At 38.9% G+C, this 23,590-nt stretch overlaps 1 protein-coding gene across 1 annotated transcript in view; it reads right to left on the reverse strand.

The window, feature by feature from the left end:
• Positions 1–12,154: 12,154 nt before the first annotated feature.
• Positions 12,155–23,590, reverse strand: part of LOC100963089 (immunoglobulin lambda-1 light chain-like) — a gene marked incomplete at its 5' end in the record, with an annotated part of 33,944 nt that continues 22,508 nt past the window's right edge. Inside the window, 3 exons of the mRNA XM_023512426.1 lie at positions 12,155–12,378; positions 17,906–18,213; positions 22,230–22,283. Coding sequence (XP_023368194.1) covers positions 12,155–12,378; positions 17,906–18,213; positions 22,230–22,283 — 586 coding nt within the window. The remainder of the gene's footprint in view (positions 12,379–17,905; positions 18,214–22,229; positions 22,284–23,590) is intronic.

The following is a 23,590-nucleotide window of genomic DNA, read 5'->3' on the forward strand; positions in this document are numbered from 1 at the left end:
AAAATTCTAGGAAAAAACTTAGGAAAAACTTTTCTGAACATTAGTCTGGGCAAAGAATTTATGACTAAAACCCCGGAACTAAATACAACAAAAAATAATAATAAATAAATAAATGAGACTTAATAAAGCCAATTTTTTTTCTGCATAGCAAAAGAAATAATCAACAGAGTAAATAGAGAATTTATAGAGTAAGAGGAAAATGTTCATAATCTATACATCTAACAAAAGACTAATATTCAGAATACACAAGGAAGATAAACAACTCAACAAGAAAAAAAATAAAAAGTATGCAAAAAACATAAATAGACATTTTCAAAAGGAGATATACAAATGGCCAAGAAATATATGAAAAAATGATCAATATCACTAATTATCAAGAAATGCAAATGAAAATCACAAGGAGATGCCATCTTAATCCTTGTGAAACTCATGAAAAAATAGATATTGATGTGGATGTGTTGAAAGGACATACTTAAATACAGTTGGTACAAATGTAAATTAGTACAACCTCTGCAGAACACAGTATGGAGATATCTCATAAAAGTAAAAGTAGACCTACCATTCAGTCCCACAATTCCACTACTGGATACCTACCCAAAGGAAAAGAAGCCATTATATCAAAAAGACACATGCACTCATATGTTTATTGCAGTACAATTCACAATTTTAAAGGTATAGAACCAATCTAAGCGTTCATCAACTGATGAGTGGATGAATAAAATGTGGAGATATTTATACACATGTATGTGTATATACACACATACACTGTGGAATACTACTTAGCCATTAAAAAGAATGAAGTAATAGTTTTGGCAGCAACTTGGAAGGAAGTCAAAGGCATTATCCTAAGTGAAGTATCTCAGGTAAAACTAATATCATATGTACTAAGTTAAAAGCAAAAGCTAAATAAGGGGTGTACGAAGTAACCACACAAAGTAACATAAGGGACTCTGGAGACCCTTATGGTAAGGGATAGAAGGAGGGGGAAGGGTCAAAAACTATGTATCAGGTACAATGTACACTATTCCTGTGATGAGGACAGTAAAAGCCCTGACTTCACCACTACACAAGTCATCCTATGTAACAAAAAACCCACTTGAACTCCCTAAACCTATTGAAATAAAATAATTAAATTACATTAAGTTCACACACACACAAAATAAAATAACACATGTATGACTCAGTTTTAGCTGATTGGTTCCTTAGAGAATTTGAGAATACTGCCAAATTCTTGATTCATTTTTTTTCAGGAGAAGCCAAGAGCTAGTCGAAAGGTTATGGTTTTCAAAGTTGTGTGATAATTTTTGAATAATAAAAAGTGTGTATGTTGAAAATCAAACCTAAATTCACCCAGCAGATCACTGGTTTGCATCCTCTATTTGGACAGCACTGTCAATGATTCTTTCTTGCCTCTGGGGATTTACACAAGCTATTCTTGACTGCGTCTGGCACTGTGTCCTGCACATAAATACATGTACATTTTGAATCAATTAGTTTCATGACCACCTCCATTTACAGTTAAGTTTCTTCACGATTATTCAAATGTAATGGTTGGCAATACATTTTTGGTTCCATTCTTAGATTAGTTTCTGCTAGATGTCTGCTATTGGTGTTTTCCAGCTGTTGAGTGTTGCTATTCTTAGTATGGTGCTTTAAGGTTTTTCCTTTCCAAAATATTCTGCACTCATCCTGCTTGTTTCAGACATTGCAGACATTGGTCATCACACTCTTTGAGCTGTCTTACCATTTTTGTTTTCTGGCACTACTCTTTTCTGCAACACAGCACTCTCAGTGCATGGAGAACGGTGTCACTGTCTAGGACTAGGCCAGATTGCTGCTTCTCCATCAGAGCATCTTCCTTAAACTGTACAGAACAATAACGAAGATGAAGATCAGTGTTCCTGAGGTTGAGCTCATTCTTTCACTGCAAGGAATTGCACAAAGCACTGGGAGCACGCTTGTGTGCCTGGCATAAAGAAGAAAAGACAAATAAAATACAATCTTTTATTTCAAGACAAGTAAAGCAAATGGCAATAGTACTATGCAATATATAGATAAGAATCATGTCATTAATCTCCTACACTGAAAACTATTCACTGTCTTCCAAAATGCATTCATATAGTTTAGAAATCAATGCAGAAGTGCCTGCCTTGCTCAGGGCATATAAACCCTGAACAAGGGGTTTTAAATACATATTAAATATATTTAAATACATTTTATATGTATTCCTAAATTTAAAAGTAAAGACATCAGATTTATTATGTGCAAATTTGGTTGACCTGAGTTCTCAATGGTTTATCTATGCCTTTCCTTTGGATAAAATGTTTCAGCTCCTCAAACCAAAAACATTTCTATTCTTTTCATTAGGAATTGAGACTGATTATACTTAATCTAAGGGATTATTATAATGGTTTTCATATACTACACAAAAACCATAACCATCCTCCTGAACCTGATTAGCAGTTACAGTCTCTAAAAGTTCCCTTTTACAAAGAATAAAAATATCAAAAAATATATCCTCATTCAAGCACCAAATGTGAAAGTTTTATTATGATTTTTAATCTTTTTTCACTATGAGTTCTGAGAGAGATCATCATTTATGAGTCAATTCAGCAAAGAAAAAGCACTATACCTACTCATTGGTAAGTTTTTGCAAAAATTGAAGGTAGCATTGATTGTATTTTAATTATAACTCAAGAGTCTCAGAGGATTGGTTATGCGGTCCTACGCTTAAGTGCCATTAATCTCATATGATATTCACTTAATAAATATATATCAAGCACTTACTATGTGATAGGCAAATAATATCTCATTCAAATAATTCATGGTATAGCTGAAAGGAAAAAAATGTGAATTTTCCTCTCTGTTTTTACACGTTACAGAGTTATCTTGCTAAACCTTTTTTTAAAATTCTGTCAGAAAGCAATATATACTGGTATTCCTTTTTATCCATGAATTTATTTTTCATATTCAGTGGTTGAATTTCCTGGTCCCTTTTCTAACTATATTCTGTCTCTATGGAATGTGATCTATGATCCAGCCTGCATTGTAATCCATCAATGAGACTGTGATACCCGCTCTGTGATGAAACATTCTTAGGCATCATAAAGAAGATGAAATTAACTCATTTGCCATTTCTCTAGCCAAATGTTTTAGCACTGGTTTTGAGGAATGATTGGCACATAGCTTATACCTCACTTTATTTAAATCATTTATCTAAAAAGTATTTCTTGATCAGTATTTTATTCAGTGTGTTTACTGGAAATAATAATCCTGTGTAACCAAAAAAACCCACTTGTATCCCCTAAATCCATTGAACAATAAAATAGAACAATTAAAATCAGGGATGGAATCTGTAGAAAATCTTGAGATGATGACAATGATAATGATGATGGTGATGATGATTTGTTAACAATTTTAAAATGCTTACCGACTGCCAGACATAGTCCAGAGCAGAGCATGTTATATGCATTACCTGAGGTAATACAGTCCTTTATCTCTGTGGTTACTTCTATGATGTGATTTGGAGTGTTTCCAATGATCTGAGTAATCCAAAACCAAACTTTTCTACAAAATGTATATGCTCAGACTTAGTATATAGGAATACTTTTAGTATATGCATAGTGTTGAGGATCCGGGTCCCTGTTCCCTGAATCCAGTTGACCTGGTTTAACTACTTGGCTGAGCTAGAAAGTTCCACCCAGGCATAGAGGGAATCAAAAGCAAAAGTGGGTGGAAACTGAAAATAAAACTGGAAAGTAAAAGTAATCTGCACAAGTTTCAGTGTAACAAAGAGAAATTTTATTTAAGATCAAAAGGAAAGTTTAGAACACTTCCAGAGAGAGTTGGGGGTCCCTCTCAAGAATGAGGAGAGGGGAGACAGACAGAACAGGAAGGCCCTGCAGAGGTGTAAATACCCTTTCCCTCTGTTTGAAATTGCTTGCAAGTCTTTCCCTGGCCTCCCTGCCCCTCCAGGCTTTACTGTCTTTTTCTACTTATTGTTCTTTGCTATTGGTCATTGCTTACTTGGATTACCTCATGCCCACATTCTTTTCCCTTTGATTGTTGGAGAGAGTTGCTGCCTGGTGAATGTTCCTTTGGGCCCTCCCAACGTCCTAGTTCAGCAGGCCAGGCTTTCCTCCCATTGGTGGATGAAGCTGGACAGGGTCCGGCCGCCTGTTGCTGTCAGCCAATATGCAGAGATGGGGATAGGTCTACCAAGCTTATTTGTCAGAAGGTGGGGATTCTGGAGAACAAAGACAGTAGCTTCTCCAAAACTGTTCTGTTCTTTCATTTCCAAAATGCAGTTTTATACATTTAAGTTCAAAGTGAAGACCATGTTACCCTTATCTTAAACAATAATCAGCAGAACCCATAGATCCTTAGTAAACAATAATCAGTATAACTCATGACCACAAATAACACTTCAATTCAAAAGTTAATCTCCTAAATCAATCCACCTAAACTACTCAAGATAGGCATCTTTAGGGTGGGCGCTAAACTCACAAACTGTAAGAATGGGAGACAGGGGGTGAAGGGCAGGCAGGACCTGCACCTACCAGACCAGCTGTGTCATGTGTGGCCCGCCCTGACAGACTCCATCTCATTCTTACTGTATGTGCTTTCACTCCCATCCCCCCAAGTCCCCTTTCTTTGTGTCCCTTCTCACCTAGAACTGAAGACAAAATCACCATCATTTCAGGTTTATTTTTAATGTTTTTATAAAAGCCATTGAGCAACTAAGCATCACTAAAAATTACATACTTAACATAATGGTTTCAATAAAATATATTAACTTAATTAAAAGTACATAGCTGGCAATTTTTGGACTTAAAGTAACTCCAAGTTTCACCTTACCCATGGTCTGAAAATACATGTATTCAATGGAAAATTACAATAATAATTCATAAGTTTTAAGTTGTGTGCGGTTCTGAGTTGGGTGATGAAATCTCGCCCTGTCCTGCTGTGTCCCATCCAGGACAAGAATCACCCCTTTGCCCAGCATATCCACACTGTGTACATTGCCAGTTAGTCCTTCAGTAGTGATCAGGTTAACTATTGTGATATCATGTGTTCAAGGACCATTATTTTACTTAACAATGACAAAGTAATGCTGCTGGCAATTCAGACACACCAAAGGGAATCCACAAAGTGTTTCCTTTATGTGAAAAAATGAAGTTCTTGACTTAATAAAGAAAGAAAAAATTGTACTCTGAATTTTATGAAGTTCATCGTGTGATAAAATTGTATAGGTAAAAACATAACACACAGGTTTAGATGCTGTCTATGGTTTCTGGCATCCACTTGGGGTCTCGGAATGTATACCCCACAGATAAGGTGGGGAGCTACCATAGATGCATTTTAGTTTCTCCACATACTCACCAACACTTGATAATTGCCTGAGTTTTTGACTGTAAGCAACTTACAAGGTTAAGGTGGTATTTCATCACAGTATTAATTTGTAGGTCCCTGGTGTTACTGAGACCTTATTCATGCTTGTATTGTCTGTTATTCATGTCTTTTTTAGAGAAATGGCTATTTCAAGTCTTTTGCCATATTTTTAGTTGTGTCATCCTTTTATTGTTGTTTTTCATTCATTCTAGGTAAAAAGGTTTTATTTTTTAATCAGATATATAACTTAAAAATATTTTCCCTGTCTGTAATTTGTCTTTTCAGTTCTTCACAGAATCCTTTGAAGCACAAGTTTTTAATTTTGATGGTCTACTTGATGAGTTCATTCTATAACGGACATTATATTTGAGGTCATATTTAGGAAATTGTTAGCTGAACTCTATGAAATGAAGATTCTTCTCCAAGGTTTTGAGGGAGAACTTTTATAGTTCTGCCTTTTTTGAGAAGATGATGGTCTGTTTTGACTTAATACAAATGGAGGAGGTAAGGGACGAAATTCATTCTCCTGCTTTTGGATTTCCCGTTGTCCCCCAGGCCGAGTTGTTGAAGACCATCTTTCCCATTCAACTGACTCTGCACATTTGTCAAAAATCAGTTAACTGTGCCAGTTACTTTTTTTATTCTACTTGAACTGGGTTTAACTCAATCTTCTTTTTCTACTTTCTCAAGATGAACCCTTCCATGACTGAGTTGAAACCTTCTTTCTCTTTTCTGATCTAGGCATTTAAAGCCATACAGTTTACTCTAGGGTCAGCTTTCATGACATCTCCTCAATTTGTATATGTTGCATTTTCATTTTCATACATTTCACTGCTTTTAGCAGATTCACAGCAATGGATCTGCATGTGAATCTCTTTGTACTCCAATCTATGTTTGTTTAGTTTATTAAATGTGTTGATTAATATTGCTCAACCAATTTTGGAAATTTCGACTATTAATTCTTCAAACATTTTCCTGGCTTTTTTCTTTTCCCTCCTTCTTGGACACTCCCTACACAATTATCGGCAAGCTTGATGCTATCTGACAGGTCCTTGGGAGCTATTCAATTTTTCTTTAGTCTTTTTCTGTTTTTCCAGATTGGATAATTTCTATCTTTCTTCAAGTTCGCGGATTCTTTCTTCTCCCATCTTGAATATTTTCTGATACCCCTCTAGTGAATATGGATGTTTTTCTCTTCCAGATAAAATATTTGGGGACACTCAGACATAGTCATTCTGACTGTTACTTTTTCCTGAGAATGATCCCACTTTCCCAATTCTTTGCATGTCTCATACTTTTCTTGGTGGTGGTGTTAAAAAAATATTTTGCTGAAAATACATTATAGCAACTTTACATTCTGATTTTTTCCCCAATTTTGCTGTTGCTGATCTTTGTATGTTTGTTAAGTGAATTTTCTGTGCTAAATCTATGAAATCTGTGAGCCCTGGGGTGACTGACTTCATTTGTCTTTTCTCTCTCAGTTTGCTGTTTTGTTGTTTGGGTTTTTCATTGTTTTTTGTTCAATACATGCTATTCTCTTTAAGCCTAACTTCATAGGAGTCGCCCTTGTCCACAGAGCTAAGTGGTAGCCAGGGATTAGATGGAGCATCACACTCAGGCACCTGGGTTACAGCTTCCGTCCTCTGCCAGCAGACGTGTACCTGAGCTGGGCAGCACCTTCAGACGCTGGGCCATTTCCAAGTCTTCCCTGGCTTCTGTTTTTTGCTGAGCCCATTCTTGTCCTCTTTGTGCATGCTCACGTCTCAGAAAAATTCACCAGCTTGGGTTTTCTTGAGTCTCCTGTGTGCACTGACACAGCCTTGTCCAAGCACGGGCTTGTCACAACAGGGAGCACAGCCTTGTGCTCTCAGAGCGGCAGGCCCTTTCTGTTCACCTGCTAATGAATTTGTCACTTTAACATCTGTGCCCCTGGGCATGACTGTGGCTCCTCACATCAAATTAAGTGAGCTGCCTTCAACTGGGTAGCTTTGCTGCAAGTCCTCATCCACACGCTTCAAACTGAGTGTTGGGAGGTGGGGGAGGAGGAACTGAGACACTACAGGCAAGAGCACCTCCACCAGTCCCCGAGATTTGCAGTGTTTCAGCCGTGAGCACCTCTCCAGTTGCTGTATGCCTGTGGTCATTTCCACAGGGGTGAGGTGGTTGGTTTTGTCCATTTCGCAAAGTTGTTAGGTGCTTTGCAGGGAGAAGTTTTATTAAACTCCTCACTTTAAAAACATGCAAAAATACATATATAAAATATACAAATATATTTCTTGCTAAATAAAGCTAAATCTTTAGTTAACACATAACTACATATTATTTAAATAATTTAAAAGAGAATACGTGTCATTATGTTTTAATTAAGGGTTTAGCACTAACTAGCACTCCAAAATAATTCTGGACACATCAACTCAGAATTATTGCTATTTTAATTGCCATAGACCACCTTCCTTAGACTTCTCCCAAACTGAGAACAAGCAGCTCAACCACTGCCCGCCTCTGTGATTGACAGCACGTTGATAGCCTGGGGAGTAAGGCCCTCCAACCCCTGGACCTCTGCCTGTTTATTTTACCACAAATTTAACCTGAAAGGTGCCACATTTATTTGGTTAAGATGGGGGACTTAATCTTTTCTTATGATTCTCAGCCATTCTTTCTCCTCTACCAAATTTGTTCTTGTCTATAATCCAGGCAGATTTTCTAATGAGAAAAAAAAATTCTTTAAAGTCTATTTCTGATAAGATTCCAGCCCAAGTTGAGGCTGCTGCTGTGTTTCTGTGTGAATTGATTTCTTCCCTAATCTGCTACCTTGGCCTTCACACAGATCTCTTTTTCTTATTTCCCTTCCCTGATCATGAAAATAATGAATGCTTCTTATACAAAGGCAGAAAGAAGAGAAGTTAAAATCCCCCATCCTTCAGACTATTTGTAACAGATGAGTTTGTTCGCATCCAGTTGTGGATTATGTGTGTGTAACTTCATACCACTATGGCCAGACTGCCACTATTATTTATATCCCACTTCAAAAAGTATAATTTAAACATTATAAAGTCAATTCAAGTTTATGATAGACATTGGAGTATGCATAAGATTTGTAAAACTGGTGTGGTTATTTTCATTTGCATGTACTTGTTTTTTATTTTATCAAATGTGATGTAGGACTTGGGGCTCCCGTTCCTGTGGGGAAGGAATCACGGCATCTCCATTCTGCCATGCTAATAGGTTCACAGGCATAAGTCTTGGGTCACCCTGTTTACACTGAGGAAATACAACCAAAAGGGACCAGCATCTGAAAATCGAATATCTTGGAAAAGCATGAACCCTGGTGGGAAGTCAGGAATCACCTCAAAGCTGCAAGATGTCCTCTGCCCCTCAGAACAGTGTCAGGGAGTGGACTCAGCCATCCTGGGCGTTAGACTCCCAACTCACACAGTAGCTAATGAACTCAGTATCAAATGCAGGGAGCCCCCCCCCCCGCCCCCATCCTGCAGAGTGTGTTTGATTGCAATCTTATGGGTGTGAAGACCGATATTTTGTTTCCATTAGTCTTGCGGCCTTTTGAAATTGAACAAAGGTGGTTGTGGTTTAACTGCCCCTGTTTTCTCTCTTTTCTTTCTGACACCCTAGCCACGCCTGCACAACCCCAACCAGTAGGGGCCAGCTTGACTTTGAGCATTTCCACGAATTAACCACATTCAACAGAACAGGCAAACAAAGGAAGCCTGAGAAAATAAAACACCACCAGCCACACCAGCACCCCCCTGCTACCCACTCTGTGCCCCCCCACCTCTGCCCTCCCCCCTCACTGCCCAAGTTCAGGGCAGCCCAGGCTGACTAAGGGAAGGAAGGTGCTGAGAAGTCTGAGACCACAAGAAAAGTTGCCTGTTGCCCGCCAGTGATTCCCCACCCCCGAATTCTTAGGGGTCACGTTTCCTCCCTTTGCTTCTGTGCCTTCCCACTGCAGAAATCCACATGCCTGACTAGGGGCTGGGTATTTGCCCTAAAGAGGTCTGAGCAACTCATGAGAGTCAGGAGTAAATCTAAATCATATGTAATCTTTCTTAAGGCTGATAGGTCTTACTGTTATGATCAAATAAGAAATTCTGCCTGGTTTCCCAAAGTGCATGTTTACAGAGACTTAAGCTTATTGTAAATGAACATAAAGGACCTTCCCAATGCTAAATGAGAGCTTGTTTTAATTATAATATATACAACGTTTTTTAATTTTAAAAGTATTTATTAGAGAATATAGAAAAAGGCATAATCACCTATTTTTTCATCCACCTATTATGTATTCAGTATTTTGTTGTTTTCTTTTCAGAAATACACAAACACATACACAAATGAGTGTCATGCTTGCACTATTATTCAGTAGAAAAAACAGTCAAAGGACATGAACAAATAATTCACAGGAAAATAAATATAAAATTTAAAATGTAAATGTTATAAAAAATGCAGAAATTAAGAGCAGAGTTGCTAAGGGTCATGTCCCTGCCCTGTTTCTTCACATCTGTGGGAAGTTCCTCAGCCCTCTCTGCCTCAGTTTCCCCATCTATAGGACAGAGATAGTTGTGTGCATCTCACAGGGTTCTTGTGAGAATTAAATGACTTAACAGATACTTAGACCAGTACCTTATACACAGTGAGCACAACACAAGTGACTATTATTACTACTTCATTGCTAATGACACTGAATTTGTACCTTTGAGTATAAAAGTGAAATCATTACATTGGAATATGTTCTTTTAAACATGGATAAACTCAGTTCATGTAGGATGTTGAGAACAAAGGGGGCAGTTAGGGACACACCGGGCAGCCTGGCTGTAACTCACTGTGAAGTGTGACCACTGGTCCACTCTTCCTCCTGCCACACCACATGGCCTCCCTGTATGTGGCCTTTGTGTGGGGCTGGGAAAGTACTGGGTCTGGAAGGAATAACCTACGCCTCCCTCAGAAATGCTCCTGGGCACTCCAGAGTCTCCCCCAAGTTGACTCAGAGCACCTCCAGGCCCCTATATTCTGTGCAAGGGGCTGGGGTGTCAGAAGGCTCCACATCTCCAGTGGGCACCCTCAGCGCCCTGATTAATGAGTATTAATAGATGAGTGCACATATCCTTAAGGAAATTCTCCCTGAATCCTTGGAGGATGCCTTTGGCAAAGAACCAGGGCATGTATTGCTTTGTTTTTCCCAACTGAAAGTGGGTGAAGGGAATGACACAGGATACTGTGTGCGTGTGCGTGGGGGGGGGAGGTATATACAGGGTGGCATAAAGTTCATGTGCAATTTCAAATAGTAGAACTTTATGACCACCCTGTTATAAATAAATATAGGTTCTGGGTTTAGAGATACCTAGTTTTAAATCATGTCTCTATCATAACCAGGCATGGTGGCATGCCCCTGTGGTCCCAGCTATTAGGGGAGCTGTAAACCAGGAGTGGGAGTTTACAGTGACCTATGAGGCCACCACTGTACTACAGTTCAGGAAACAGAGCAAGTATAAAAAATAAAATACAATTAAATTAAATTAACTATTACCTAAAAAATAGTTACCTAACCTAACTTTAAGATTAGCTACCTCGAAGTACCTACCTTAGATTACCTACCCACTAGAGGTAGATAAACTTGTAATCTTTCTAACCTATAAATGGTGGGTCATGGGACGGACTCCTGGAGGACTCACAGTTGCCTGGCACACGGTAGAAACCAACAGAGTCCCTGTTTCACCCGGTTGGCCTCTGTGTAGAGAGATGAGACTAGAGATCACTGTCAGTGCCTGTGTGTGTGTGTGTGTATCTGTGTGTGGCATCTTCTGTTTCTAAAGCAGAGCTCCCCACAGCCCAAGTCAATCCTCTTGGGGACCTACATGCGCCATTATTAGCTCATCTTACCCACACAACAATTCCAGGGGACAGGGCACTATCGCTTCACTTCACATGAGGAAATTATGGCACATGGAGCTCAAGGAACTTGCCTGAGATCACTCAGGTACTAAACCCCAGACCCAGACTCAAACCTGGGAACTCTGGGGCCAGTGTGGTTGTGCCCAACTCCTGTGTCCTGCAGCCTTCCTGGGTCAGTTCAGCTCTCACAGAGACAATGTGAGATGCAGGGACGCTAGTGCACAGCTGCACACAAAGTGTGAGTCCCATTAGATGGTGTCCTGTCGCCATCAGGATGTCCCAACCAAATGAATCTGAAACTCATAACCATTAAAACAAAAGCATCATGGGCTACTTCAGTTTGGCTGTGGCTCCTCTCAGAGACAGCACCTTAAGGAAAATGCTAACCACTGTCTCAGGGAAAAAAATAGAAATGTGGTATCGGACCATTATTACAATCAACACATAATTTCATAGCCCCATTGCTACACTGTTTCTTACCTTGGACTTTCCAATCAATTGCATCAAATTAAAGTGCACACAGACAAAAGTGGACTTTGCTTTTGTAAATTTATTGTGCTATAATGAAAAGTAAAGCACAGTATTCAAGCAGCAGAGAAAGGTGCTTCAGGAATTGTAACGGGAAGGATTTCAGCAGTGATCTGGCTGCAGGGCACCGAGGGGTGAGGCTGGAGCCTACACTGAGGCTGTGATGACCTAGGTTGGCAGGAGCTGCCAGTGTAAACTGTGGGGAGAGTGGAGCTAAAAGATGGGGGCTCACTGTAGTTACAGAATAAAGTTTCCTGTTTTCCACAGGTTTGAAAAGTGAGCACACAAGACTGACATCATATGGGAACTATTATAACCCAGATCCCGAATGTTAACCCAGCTCGGTGCTCAGCAGACACTTTGGGGGCCAATACACAATGTAGGCAAGATGACCCCTCTGTGCCACCATCTGTAAGGGGCTCTTCCCAGGGCGGCAGACACCTGTCCTTCTGATCACACAGAAGGCGGTGGCCGCAGAGTAGACCACGCTCTTGACCAGCAGCAGGAGGTAGGTGTAGCAGGCAGAGTTGTTTGTGAGCTGCAGCTGCAGCATATCTAGGAGAAGACAGTGAATTAGTTGAGCTGTTCTTTTGGCAGCCGGGACAGAGTAATGGGAGGGGCCCCAGACAGTCTCTGATGCTCTCTCTACACTGCAGTGATATCCCAGCACCACGGAAACCTAAAAGTCAACGTCCATCAACACCAACACCCAGAGCAAGACAGCTCATCAGCGTTCAGCTTGGAGCTGACTAACACCCCTGCTGAGTTCACACAGAACACACCTGAATGTTAAACAGGTTACATTTTTAATGAATGCATGTAATCCTAAATAAAAATATTTGAGATATACATGTTTTAGAACTTCTTCAGTTTCTTCACCCCCACCTGTCTCTAAGTAACAATAATAGATGATATCCATTGACTATTAAGTGCCAAACACTCCTCTGAGAACTGTTGATGTAAAGCTTTAATCTTACACATATTTAATCATTCATTATAATAGCCTCAGAGACAGACAGACATGATGTCCATTCTCCTTTGCAAAGAAAGAAACTGAGGACAGTGAGAGAAGTAATCTGCCTGATAATATATATTTAGCAAATGCCAGAACCCGGATGTCAACCCAAGTAATCAGACTTTGAAGAATGGAAGCTATCTTTATTACTCCATAACTGCAAGTTCCACGAACACCCCAGACACAACAAGCTGGAGCGTAAACATGAAGCTGCATGGCTGACACGGAGCACGCGAGCCCTTCTTCCACACCGTGCATGTGAAGAGAGCTCCAGGGAGGGTGCAACCCCAGAAACTTGGTGGGGTTACAGCAAGATGGGTGGAAGGTTTCGGACAAGAGGGCGGTAGATAAACTGGAGGAAAGTCCTTAATCCAAATTCTCTGAGCTGTTTGGTGGTGGCGGCGGCACATTCACCTGTCCTCCCTAAATACGTCTTACTGTGACTATGATATTATTGGTTAATTACTTTGATATCCTTTCAAGTTGTGTAAGAAGTATATGGTGTCAAGGAGTGAGTCTAGGTGGTCAGGAAGCCACAGGCTGCGTGTCTTTCTCTGGAAATTTCCATTTTATATCCCCAGTATCATAGAATCGGGGCTTTGGAAACACTAGGCCTGGCGTGGAAAATCATGTCAAGAAGTATTGTGCCCATGACTCGCTGTACGTGGTCACATGAAGTGACCCACCTTGCTTAGTGTGACAGGTGAAGTCCAGAGTCAATGCTGGGGGTAGAGGACAGCTGAGCGGTCACTTCCGGTCACATTCTTAGTGAATGTAGGAGGGAAAGGGCCAGAAATCAGGGCTTATTCTGCGCCTGCTCCATGAGATAGCCCGTATCACTTCTGTGCCCTACCGCTTTAATAACTGTGAGCTTGGTGCAATTATTCTCGGTTGGAAGGAGAGTAATTAATTACTCACAAAATGTCAGTCTCTTACCCATATTCATGCCACTAATCAACAATGTTCTAGGGCTAAATTCCACTCTGTGGGCTCTGAAGCCTATGCACCTCCCCAGCCCCAAAGTATATCCAGGTGTATATATATAAAATATAAATATATCCAGGTGCATATATAGAGAGACCGAGTCTCACTTCATCACCCTCAGTAGATTGCCATGGTGTCACAGCTCACAGCAACCTCCAACTCCTGGGCTTAGGCAATCCTCTTGCCTCAGCCTCCCAAGTAGTTGGCACTACAGGCGCCCGCCACAACACCTAGCTATTTTTTTAATTGCAGTTTGGCCGGGGCCGGGTTTGAACCCAGCACCCTTGGTATATGGGGCCAGCACTCTGCCCACTGAGCCACAGGAGCCACCCTATATTTATATTTTTATATATTTACATTTATATCATATCTCTTTATACTTATATTTATATTTTCAGGGCCCGGGCTTTGGAATTTCTCATTACACGACTACATTGCAGAGAAAGAGTAGAGACCTTAATAAATGTAGAGGAACTTCTTTTGATGGCCTGATGTGAAACTCCACACCTAGCTGTGTGACATGCGTAATGGACAATTTTAGCTCACTGCCCTCATCTGTAAGTGGAAGGAAAAAGTATTGTACCACCTCATGGGAGAATTATAAGGATTAAACAAGAAAATTAATGCAGAATACAGCCCATGGCCTTCTGTAAAAAGCACTTGGCAAGTCACTAAGTAGTAGTTCATTTGCTACCTGCTAGAAAATTCTAACGACTTAAAAAAAAAAAACAAACCAAAAATCTAGAAGCAAGTTGGTATGTTTTCTGTAGAAACTTAGAAAAAATGAGACACAAATGAGTGAAATCTGCAATCTGTTTAGTAAAATCGTTCAGAGCATGTCACTGTGCCCTCTAATTCACAGGCATCTCAGACCCACACTGGTAGGTTTCTGTGCTAATCTGACTCCTAGGAAATGATGGATGAATATCAAATATCATACTCAGTCTACTCTGCAACACCCAGCGGTTCTGATTTTTCATGCCTGAATGTTCAAATGTTAAGAAGATCAGGAGGAAGAAAGGAACACAAAAACTTACCTTTTTCATGTTCATCTTTCACACAAGGAATGGAAGCGACAACTAGAAGAAATGAGAGCAAGGTAATTGTTCATTCCCGTTCCCTCACAGGCTGCATCTGTGTACTGGTGTGGGTTATATATACGTACGTGTCTATAATACCTATATATATGTACATCCATACATCTGTATCTATCGCTCTGTGTGTGTATATAGAGATATGTAATATGATATATATATATATAAAATCTGTCAATAGGAGGACATCCATGTTGCCATTGGAAAATGAGGTTTAAAGAGTGTGGGTAACTTACCACAAGTCATACTAGTCAATGGCAGAGCCAGGGTTCAAAAGCTAATTGTGAGGGGCTAAAAGAAATAAGATATGTGGGAAGTAATTTGTAAAAATGATCCACAGTCATAGACAGAAAATGAGTTACAGAGAGATAATATCATTCCACCATTGTGTTCTAAGAAATTCTCTTCTAGTGTCCTCATTCTTCTCAGCAAATGGCCTGTTTTATGATGGGAGCCCAGCATTGCAGGGCAATTCTTTCTGGGAATAGAAAGATAGTTCTGTGAATAAAATCTGAGGTGAAACTTGAATTTATCTGATGTTAAAGAAAAATTTTAACATATATACAAACACATAATTTTTTCAGAACAAAAGAAATTAGAGTCTCGATGGTTGTTTTGGTTTATTCTTTTCCTACTAGATGTATTTCTTTTCTTTTCTTTCTTTCTTTCTTTTTTTTTTTTTTTGAGACAGAGTCTCACTATGTCACCCTTTGTAAAGTGCTTCGGCATCACAGCTCACAGCAACCTCAAACTCTTGGGCTTAAGTGATTCTCTTGCCTCAGCCTCCCAAGTAGATGGGACTTCAGGCATTTGCTACAATGCCTGGCTGTTGTTATAGTTGCCATTGTTTAGCAGGCCTGGATGATTTGAACTTACCAGCCCCAGTGTATATGGCTGGCACCCTAACTGCTGAGCTGCAGACACCAAGCCACACTAGATGTGCTCTTGTCCATGTAGATACAATTCTGCTATGCAATGTTCTGACTCAACTTTCAATAAGATTTTTTTGGTGTACTCTATAAATGAATTTAAGGTATTGGTTTGGGAGAAGTCCTACAAAAGGAAATTATTGGACATTCAAATATCTTCACAACTCACCCTAATAGGTCTTAAAATTTTCCCCCAACCCCCATGGTTACATTATTCATTACAAGATCATTGAAAGTCACTTATCTCCATGATTTGATTGAGGTAAAAAGAATAAAGTAACAAAATAATAATAAAATGTATATGTGCTTCCTAAAATCTCTCTACCAATCAAGACTGAAGCAGATTAATCACAAACATGGAGCAGATTAATTTTATCTTCTTTCAGAATCACCTCACTGCGTATATAACATGGTCACTTCCATACTCTATTTTTAGCATTTATCAGAAAACAAAATTCTTCCCGGAGACAGCATTAGAAATCTGCTGTAGATTACATTAACAAAAAGTCCTGCTAGGTCAGATGCCATGAGGCCACTTGAAAGAGTCACGTATTCATTTTAGAATTTAGTGCCAAGGAAAACACATGCCGAAACTGGAACTTCTCTCATGTGTAATATTCCTTTCCCCAGAACCCTGGATGGATGGTGCTTTTTGATTTACTGGGTGGACAAATCAGAACCTCCTTGGACACTTAGGCACATTGTTTACCTGAATTTGGCACTTTGCAGATTTGCCTCCTCTTGGCTGCTTTACAGTCAAAACAGAAAATCAAGGTTGTTTTCTGTAATCTTTAGCTAAATTAAGGAGATGGTGTCAATGAACCCAGTGAATACAGGGATGAACACGCCATGCTGTATTTCTGGAAGCCAGTATTTTCGTCACATGGTTTCCTTTGCTCTGTCTCAAGTCCCAGCAGAAAGTCAAGGTAAGAACAATTCAAACTGCATTTGAACATTGCAAAAAACTGAGTATCCGAGAGAGTAAAGACTTACTTGAGAAATCTGGACTGGGGCAAAGCAAAGGTGTTTCCACGTTTTGTTATGTGCTTGTTCCTAACTGGTTGAAAGGGGCTTGTTAACCACAGGAAAAAGTACAAAACAAGTTCTGCTTAGGGCCACTGTGGGCAATTTGAACTGCAAGTTCATACTCAGGGCGCTGACACACAGCAAGGGACGGGACCACCAGGCGGGGGCACTCTCAGCCCACCTGTCTGGATGCGCACAGCAGCTGCATCCAAGGGGCTCCTTAGGGGTATCAGGGCTGAATCATGGGTGGTTAGGGAGACAGTACAGTCTCTTCACTGTGAGGCATCCTCCTGGGACAGCAACTCATCCTGGTCTATTCCTCCACGTTTCTGCCAAGCCTGGCCTACGCTAGGAGCACAGAAACAGCCACAGGGCTGCGTTCACCAAGGGTGGGAAACACGTTCATTTCGGAGAATGGAAGTTTGTGCGCGGTAGCCACAGCCGTCCTTAATGATGAAAATTCACCTTATGGGCTTATATAAAACAAAAATCAGGGAAACCCAAGGTCGTAAAAACTGCAGCAGCCAAGGTTATTCTGTTTTATGCTCTGGCTTCTACAGGCAAACATAATTTTGTCTATTATGAACCCACTGTCTGTAGGTTAAGCTTTATATATAGCAAGATTGAAGTGAGTGACTTTGCTTGCCTATAGAACATTCCTGAAAGATGTGTAATTTTCCTTATTTGCCACTTAAGTAAGATCATTAGAAACAGGCACAATTTTGGAGCATTTACTGGGTCCTAGGGTACTGGGTGCTGTTTCATATAATGCTCCTAAAATATACATGTAAATTTAATATTTTAGATGATAAAACTGAGGCTAGAAAGCTTAAGTAAATGTTTCATTTTTTTTTTCTTTAAATACCATACCATGTCAATTCTACAGGGAAGTAGCAGGACAGTTATGCCACCATTAGGTGTCTCAACACTGCAGAAACATTTATATTTGTTTTTCAGTAAGACGGACAGAATAGGTGGGGGGTTCCTTTCAGGTAAGTATTCGGGGAGGTGCGTTTCTGTTCACACGCACATACCTGTCTTCATTGGAGGAAAGAGAATCTCCTGGTCAGCTCCATTATAACTCTCATGTTTGACGACACACTGGTGCTCTCTATGCAATGACTTTTCAGGCACAGTCAGCCAGCTGAGCGTCATGTATGTGTCACCGGTCTTCCTGATATCTCCCTGCTGGGATGCCAGGAGACTATTGCTGTTCTTCTGCTTCCAATATATGTTAATAACATCAGGGAAAAAGTTCTCAAAAAGACACAGACATGTCCCAGCCTTATGGAGATTTCTTTCAGCAGGTGAAGGAAGAAAAATAGTGGGCTTGGGGCGACAGCTGCACCCAGGTTTTTATCTGTGAGGGGAAATGGAATATCAGATAAAAAGGAATATTACAAACATGTACGAAAAGATGCCATTAAATTAGTTCCTCCTATGTCCTTTCACCTTCAATAAATTGCAGTTTTATTACCGGATTTATTTAACAAATGTGAAAATAGGATTAAGAAATAAAGTAACTTGTTAGAAGTCACACCCCTTAAGTGTCAGGTCCTAGACTCAATCCTGGCCTTTGTTCTCTCTGCACCTGCTGTGACTGCCTCCTACCAAGGCTTCCAACATCCACTAATTTGTTGAAATCTCTTTTGTTTCATCACAGTTGGGTGTAATTTCCAGGTGGATGGCAGAGGGAGAGGGGAGGAGACCAGGTCACTTTAAAGATCTCTCTCCAGATGAGAATCTGGTCCCATGTAAAGTGCTCTCTTTCCCATCCCTTGTAAGTTACGTTCCCTTTTGCCAATAACACACATTCTTATGTTCTGCAATTCTATGTAGCTCCACTCTTCATTTAACCGGTTCTGGGACATACTACATTTATTTCTCATATGAGTTAATGTCAAGAGAAAGTTTTCCACTTTTTATAACACTGCAGAATCATTTGTTTTAATGGGAATCTACATCCATGTGTAATTATGATCTATCAAGTTGACTACTGAGCTTCACATGTGTGTCCCATGACCAGTTCTGAAGTCCCTGGAGTTCTCTTAGTTAATTTCTAACCTGAAATAACATTTCACTCTCACATCTGCATCACTCCAGGTTTGGGAGTGAGCAGTATTTAAAGCAGCACTTCCAAATGATTTACGATGTCTCAAATTCAGAAGCAAAACTTTCTCAATCTTCTATTAAAAAATTTATTATTTTCAGAAATGCTCTTGTGTTTTCTTATCAAGTAATGCACTTTTCAAAGTTTTGTTTTGCTTCAGAAAATGTTCACCAAAAGCATAATGTATTTTGGAATTTCATTTAAACTTTGAGCATGACTAAGATTATAGTAGGGGTGTATTTTCTATACGTGCTATACACGCGAGTATGAATTTATACTTTGAGTGAGATGATCTATGCGGATCAGCAAATCCATATTCTGACTCTCAGTGTCCCTTCCAGACTTTGTATCTATCCTGCATTCTATTTAACTGCTTGGAGTGCCATTACTCTCTTCATTCTAACCTGCTGAATAAAGTGTATGTGTAATAGTGTAATGTTACAAGACGTGGTTTCAGAGTTAACTGCAAACAATCTGCCAGAACATCTCACAAAGCATCCTATGTTTCCATCCTATGTTTACGAAGTCGTAGCACTCAAATCTGGGTTGTTAATGGATTATACAATTATTTTAAACTAATATATGAAATTATAAATGTTTAAATTATTTCTAATTTTATTTCCAATTAAAGCTCAAATGCTTTGGGCTAGTTTGAAATTAGTTAGATAACACAAGAGGCAATTTCTTAAGAAACAAATAATTAGATGTTTAATTTGAGAAGGAAAAAACTTCTCAAAAACCATAGAAGGTTTATGTCTATGTAGCAAAGCTTGTGGTTTTTATACAAAATCAGTAAACATATATGGTAATATTAAATTTTTGAGCATGCTGTAAATATTATTGGGTCATAATATGCTTATTTTAATTTCATACATTCTACTTAGTATAAATAGTATTTTAATTTTTACAGTAGTAAGAAAGCATATATTTCTCCAACCACATACTTAGTTTTTAATTTTAGAAAGCATGTTATAAAAGATAAGATTAATTTCACTTGCAATTACACATTGTGTTGATGAAATTTAGCCTCTAGTCAATATATTAACAAATCTAACTTGTATCATAGCCACTTGTGTTTTTTGATGGGAATATTTTTGATTCATTGTAATAAAGAAATTTAAAATCAAATGTTAAACATGGAAATTTTCTGTGCGGTGCCACAGAGTTTATTTATTTATTTATCTATTGCAGTTTTTTGGCCAGGGCTGGGGTTTGAACCCACCACCCTCAGCATATGGGGCCAGTGCCCTAGTCCTTAAGCCACAGGTGCCACCCCCTCCACAGAGTTTATTGTCTCTTCTGCATTTCCCTCAGCTAGATTCTTTAATTCTTTTTTTTTTGAGATATAGTCTCAAGCTGTCGCCCTGGGTAGAGTGCTATGGCGTCACAGCTCACAGCAACCTCCAACTCTTGGGCTCAAGCTATCCTCTTGCCTCAGTTTTTCTATGTTTAGTAGAGAAAGGGTCTCACTTTTGCTCAGGCTGGTCTTGAACCATGAGCTCAAGCTATATACCTGCCTTAGCCTCCCAGAGGGCTAGGAGGAGTCTTTAAATCAGCTTTTAGTATAAAATGAATATTGAGCTTTTATAACTTTCTCAATGTCACAGTTAAGTAGTCACTACACAGCATACTTGATTACATATAGCTAATGCTTAGATCATTATATTGCATGATTTGTAAGACATTACTTTTAAAATATACTTATTAAAAATGGTTTTCATGGTGGAAATTTTCTTCATAATGCACAGAATGGCAACTATTCTATTTATTTGAAAAATGAAGAGAATTCATATGTTTTATTCATTTAAAAATATGAATCTTTCCAATTTATTTGCGTACATTCCTTTACATAATCAAATGGTATGTTTGAGTTAAATTTCCTAAGTTCTTTGTATTTCATTAGAATGAGTAGTATGAATTCCATTTATATTTATGATATTTCAACTACTATTTCAATTGAAATTGTAATATTTTCAAAACATGTATGAGTCAGTATGCATGCTCTATTTCTTGGTTTTTTCCTCTCATCAAATATGTATAGCTATTCAGTATTTAAGTATGTGTTTCTTGTTTATGATAAGTTTCTAACTATATTTAATTGATTGTAAATATTATCAATTCTCATATGAATTTAAACATTTTTCTGGTAAATATGACCAGACACCTAAACTTTAATTTAACTTTAAATTTTAGAACTAGTTAATATTGTTGTGGGGCATGTTATTAAGACAAAGGATTAAGACTTAAAGTACATTAGAACAACAGAAATAAAAATATAAACATTTTAATGTAAAATTTTCTTGTCAAGTCAGGAAAAACTCTGCTAAAGAGAAACCAATACGTACCTCTAAATTTCTATTTCTTTCACTTTTTTTTTTTTTTTTTGGTAGAGATGAGGTTTAGCTAAGGACTAGACTAGTCTTGAACTCCTAGCCTCAAGCAATCCTCCTACCTCAGCCTCCTAAAGTGCTAGGATTACAAGCATGAGCCACCACTCTCTGCCTAACTTTCATTTTTTTGTACGTGAGTGGATATTAAGATAACCTTCCATCTGAGCAAGCAGAAGTAGACTTGGATGCTCTGGAGAACTTCTGCTCCATAAATGTAACTGGCTGAGAACTGTTATCTGTAGTGAATATTCAATACAATTCTCTTTTGACATTTGAAACTGGAGAACATTTATTAGGCACCCACTATGTGCTGAACAATGTGCCTCCTTATGCATGGTATCTCACTTGATTCTCATACAACTCTGCTGCGTTCATGCTGTTAATCCTGTTATCCCATTTTATGGATTGGAAACTGAGACTGGAGACTAATAATCCCAGTTCACTAAGTGGTAAGTGGTGGAGCTGGAGTACCAGGTCTGCTTGATGTCAGCATCCAGCCCTTTTCATGACTCTTCTGACCAACAGAGAAGGGCACATGTCCAACCTTTTGCGTCTATCCCTAACTTACCTTTAATAATAAACCTTGACCTGGGATCAAATACTTCAATGATATCATCACATACCTTGTGTGTGAGTATGCTATAGAGTCCTCAAGTACATAAAGCCAAGTCCTATTTATTACAATATTTGCACAATGTTTTATGTTTTCTTAAGCAGAAGCATTTGCTTTAAAACCTCTCCCAAGATTTCTAGATCAAATGTCCATCACATCCCACTTTTTCCTAAATACTCTATTATTCCAATTAATCGTTATTTACCTCCCATCTATCACCTTAGAAACATATATTCTTCTGATACCCACCTGTGAGAACAAGTTTTGTTCCACTGCCGAAGACTATCTTGTATTCATTCCACAGTGATTCATTCCATATCAAAAACTTAAGACTAATTGAGTTTCCTTGAGTTCTTCAAATTCTAGTGCCAATATGATGGCCTGGGAGTCTCAAGTGACCATGGTCCTCCTGGTCCTGGATCACTTTGCTTGTAACAAGTTCTATGCCTGAGAAAATCAAACAACTTAAAGTTTATGGTGTTTTAATTATCTAAAAAGATCTGGTGTGTGGAAAGAAAGGAAAACTCAGACACCGTTGGGGGGACTGCAAGCTAGTACAACCTCTGTGGAAAGCAATATGGGGATACCACAAAGGGCTGAAAGTAGAACCACCCTTAATCCTAGAATCCCTCCACTAGGTGTTTGCCCAAGGGAAAATAAGACATTTTATAAAGAAGAGGCTCACAGTCAAATGTTTATAGAAACACAATTCACAATTGCAAAGATGTGGAAACAACCCAAGTGCCCATCAATACTACTCAGCTATGAAAAGATGGTGATCTAATGTCTTTTGTAACAACTGGATGGAAGAAAACCATTCTTCCAAGTGAAGTATGGCGAGAATGGGAAAACAAACACCACTTGTACTCAGTGCTAAATCGGACCAGTTGATCAACACTTATGTTGCACACAGCGAAGTAAAACTCAATGGAATTCAAGTTGGTGGGAGCAGGGAAGAGGGGATGGGTAAATTTATACCTAACGGGTATAGTGAGCACTTTCTGGGCGAGGGGCACACTTATGACTCTCACTTAAAATATACAAAAGCAAACTATGTAACCAAAATGTGTATACCTCTGTAATATTCTGAAATTTTAAAAAATTATCTAAACAAAATCATGTGCATGTAAACCAATTCAACATCACTACCACTGTTGAAGTGAGACTAAAATGAAACAAGATACAAAAAGCAGGGCAGTGCCTGTGGCTCAAGGAGTAGGGCACCAGCTTCATATACTGGAGGTGGTGGGTTTAAACCCAGTCCTGGCCAAAAACTGCAAAAAAAAAAAAAAAATATATATATATATACATACATATATATATATAGCAATTAGATTGAAAATGATATAGAAATATAGGAGGTTATCAGGTTATCATTATCATTGTTACCATTAGCAAATTATTTGCTATAATTGTGTTTCAACATCACACCTTAAGCTCATAGGCCCAAACCTCTTACTAATAGAAACTCAGCACTTCAGAGGAGCAGTTAGATCCATGGCAATTAATTAATCATTTCCCTATTCCTCTATTTTCTTTCCATATTGCTCTAACTTCCCAAGAAGTTGCACATCCTCCCCAGAAGATGTGCTTTTCACACACTGAG

This window comes from Otolemur garnettii, unplaced genomic scaffold (assembly GCF_000181295.1).
Source record: "Otolemur garnettii isolate 467f Iridium unplaced genomic scaffold, OtoGar3 scaffold00028, whole genome shotgun sequence".
NCBI lineage: Eukaryota > Metazoa > Chordata > Mammalia > Primates > Galagidae > Otolemur > Otolemur garnettii.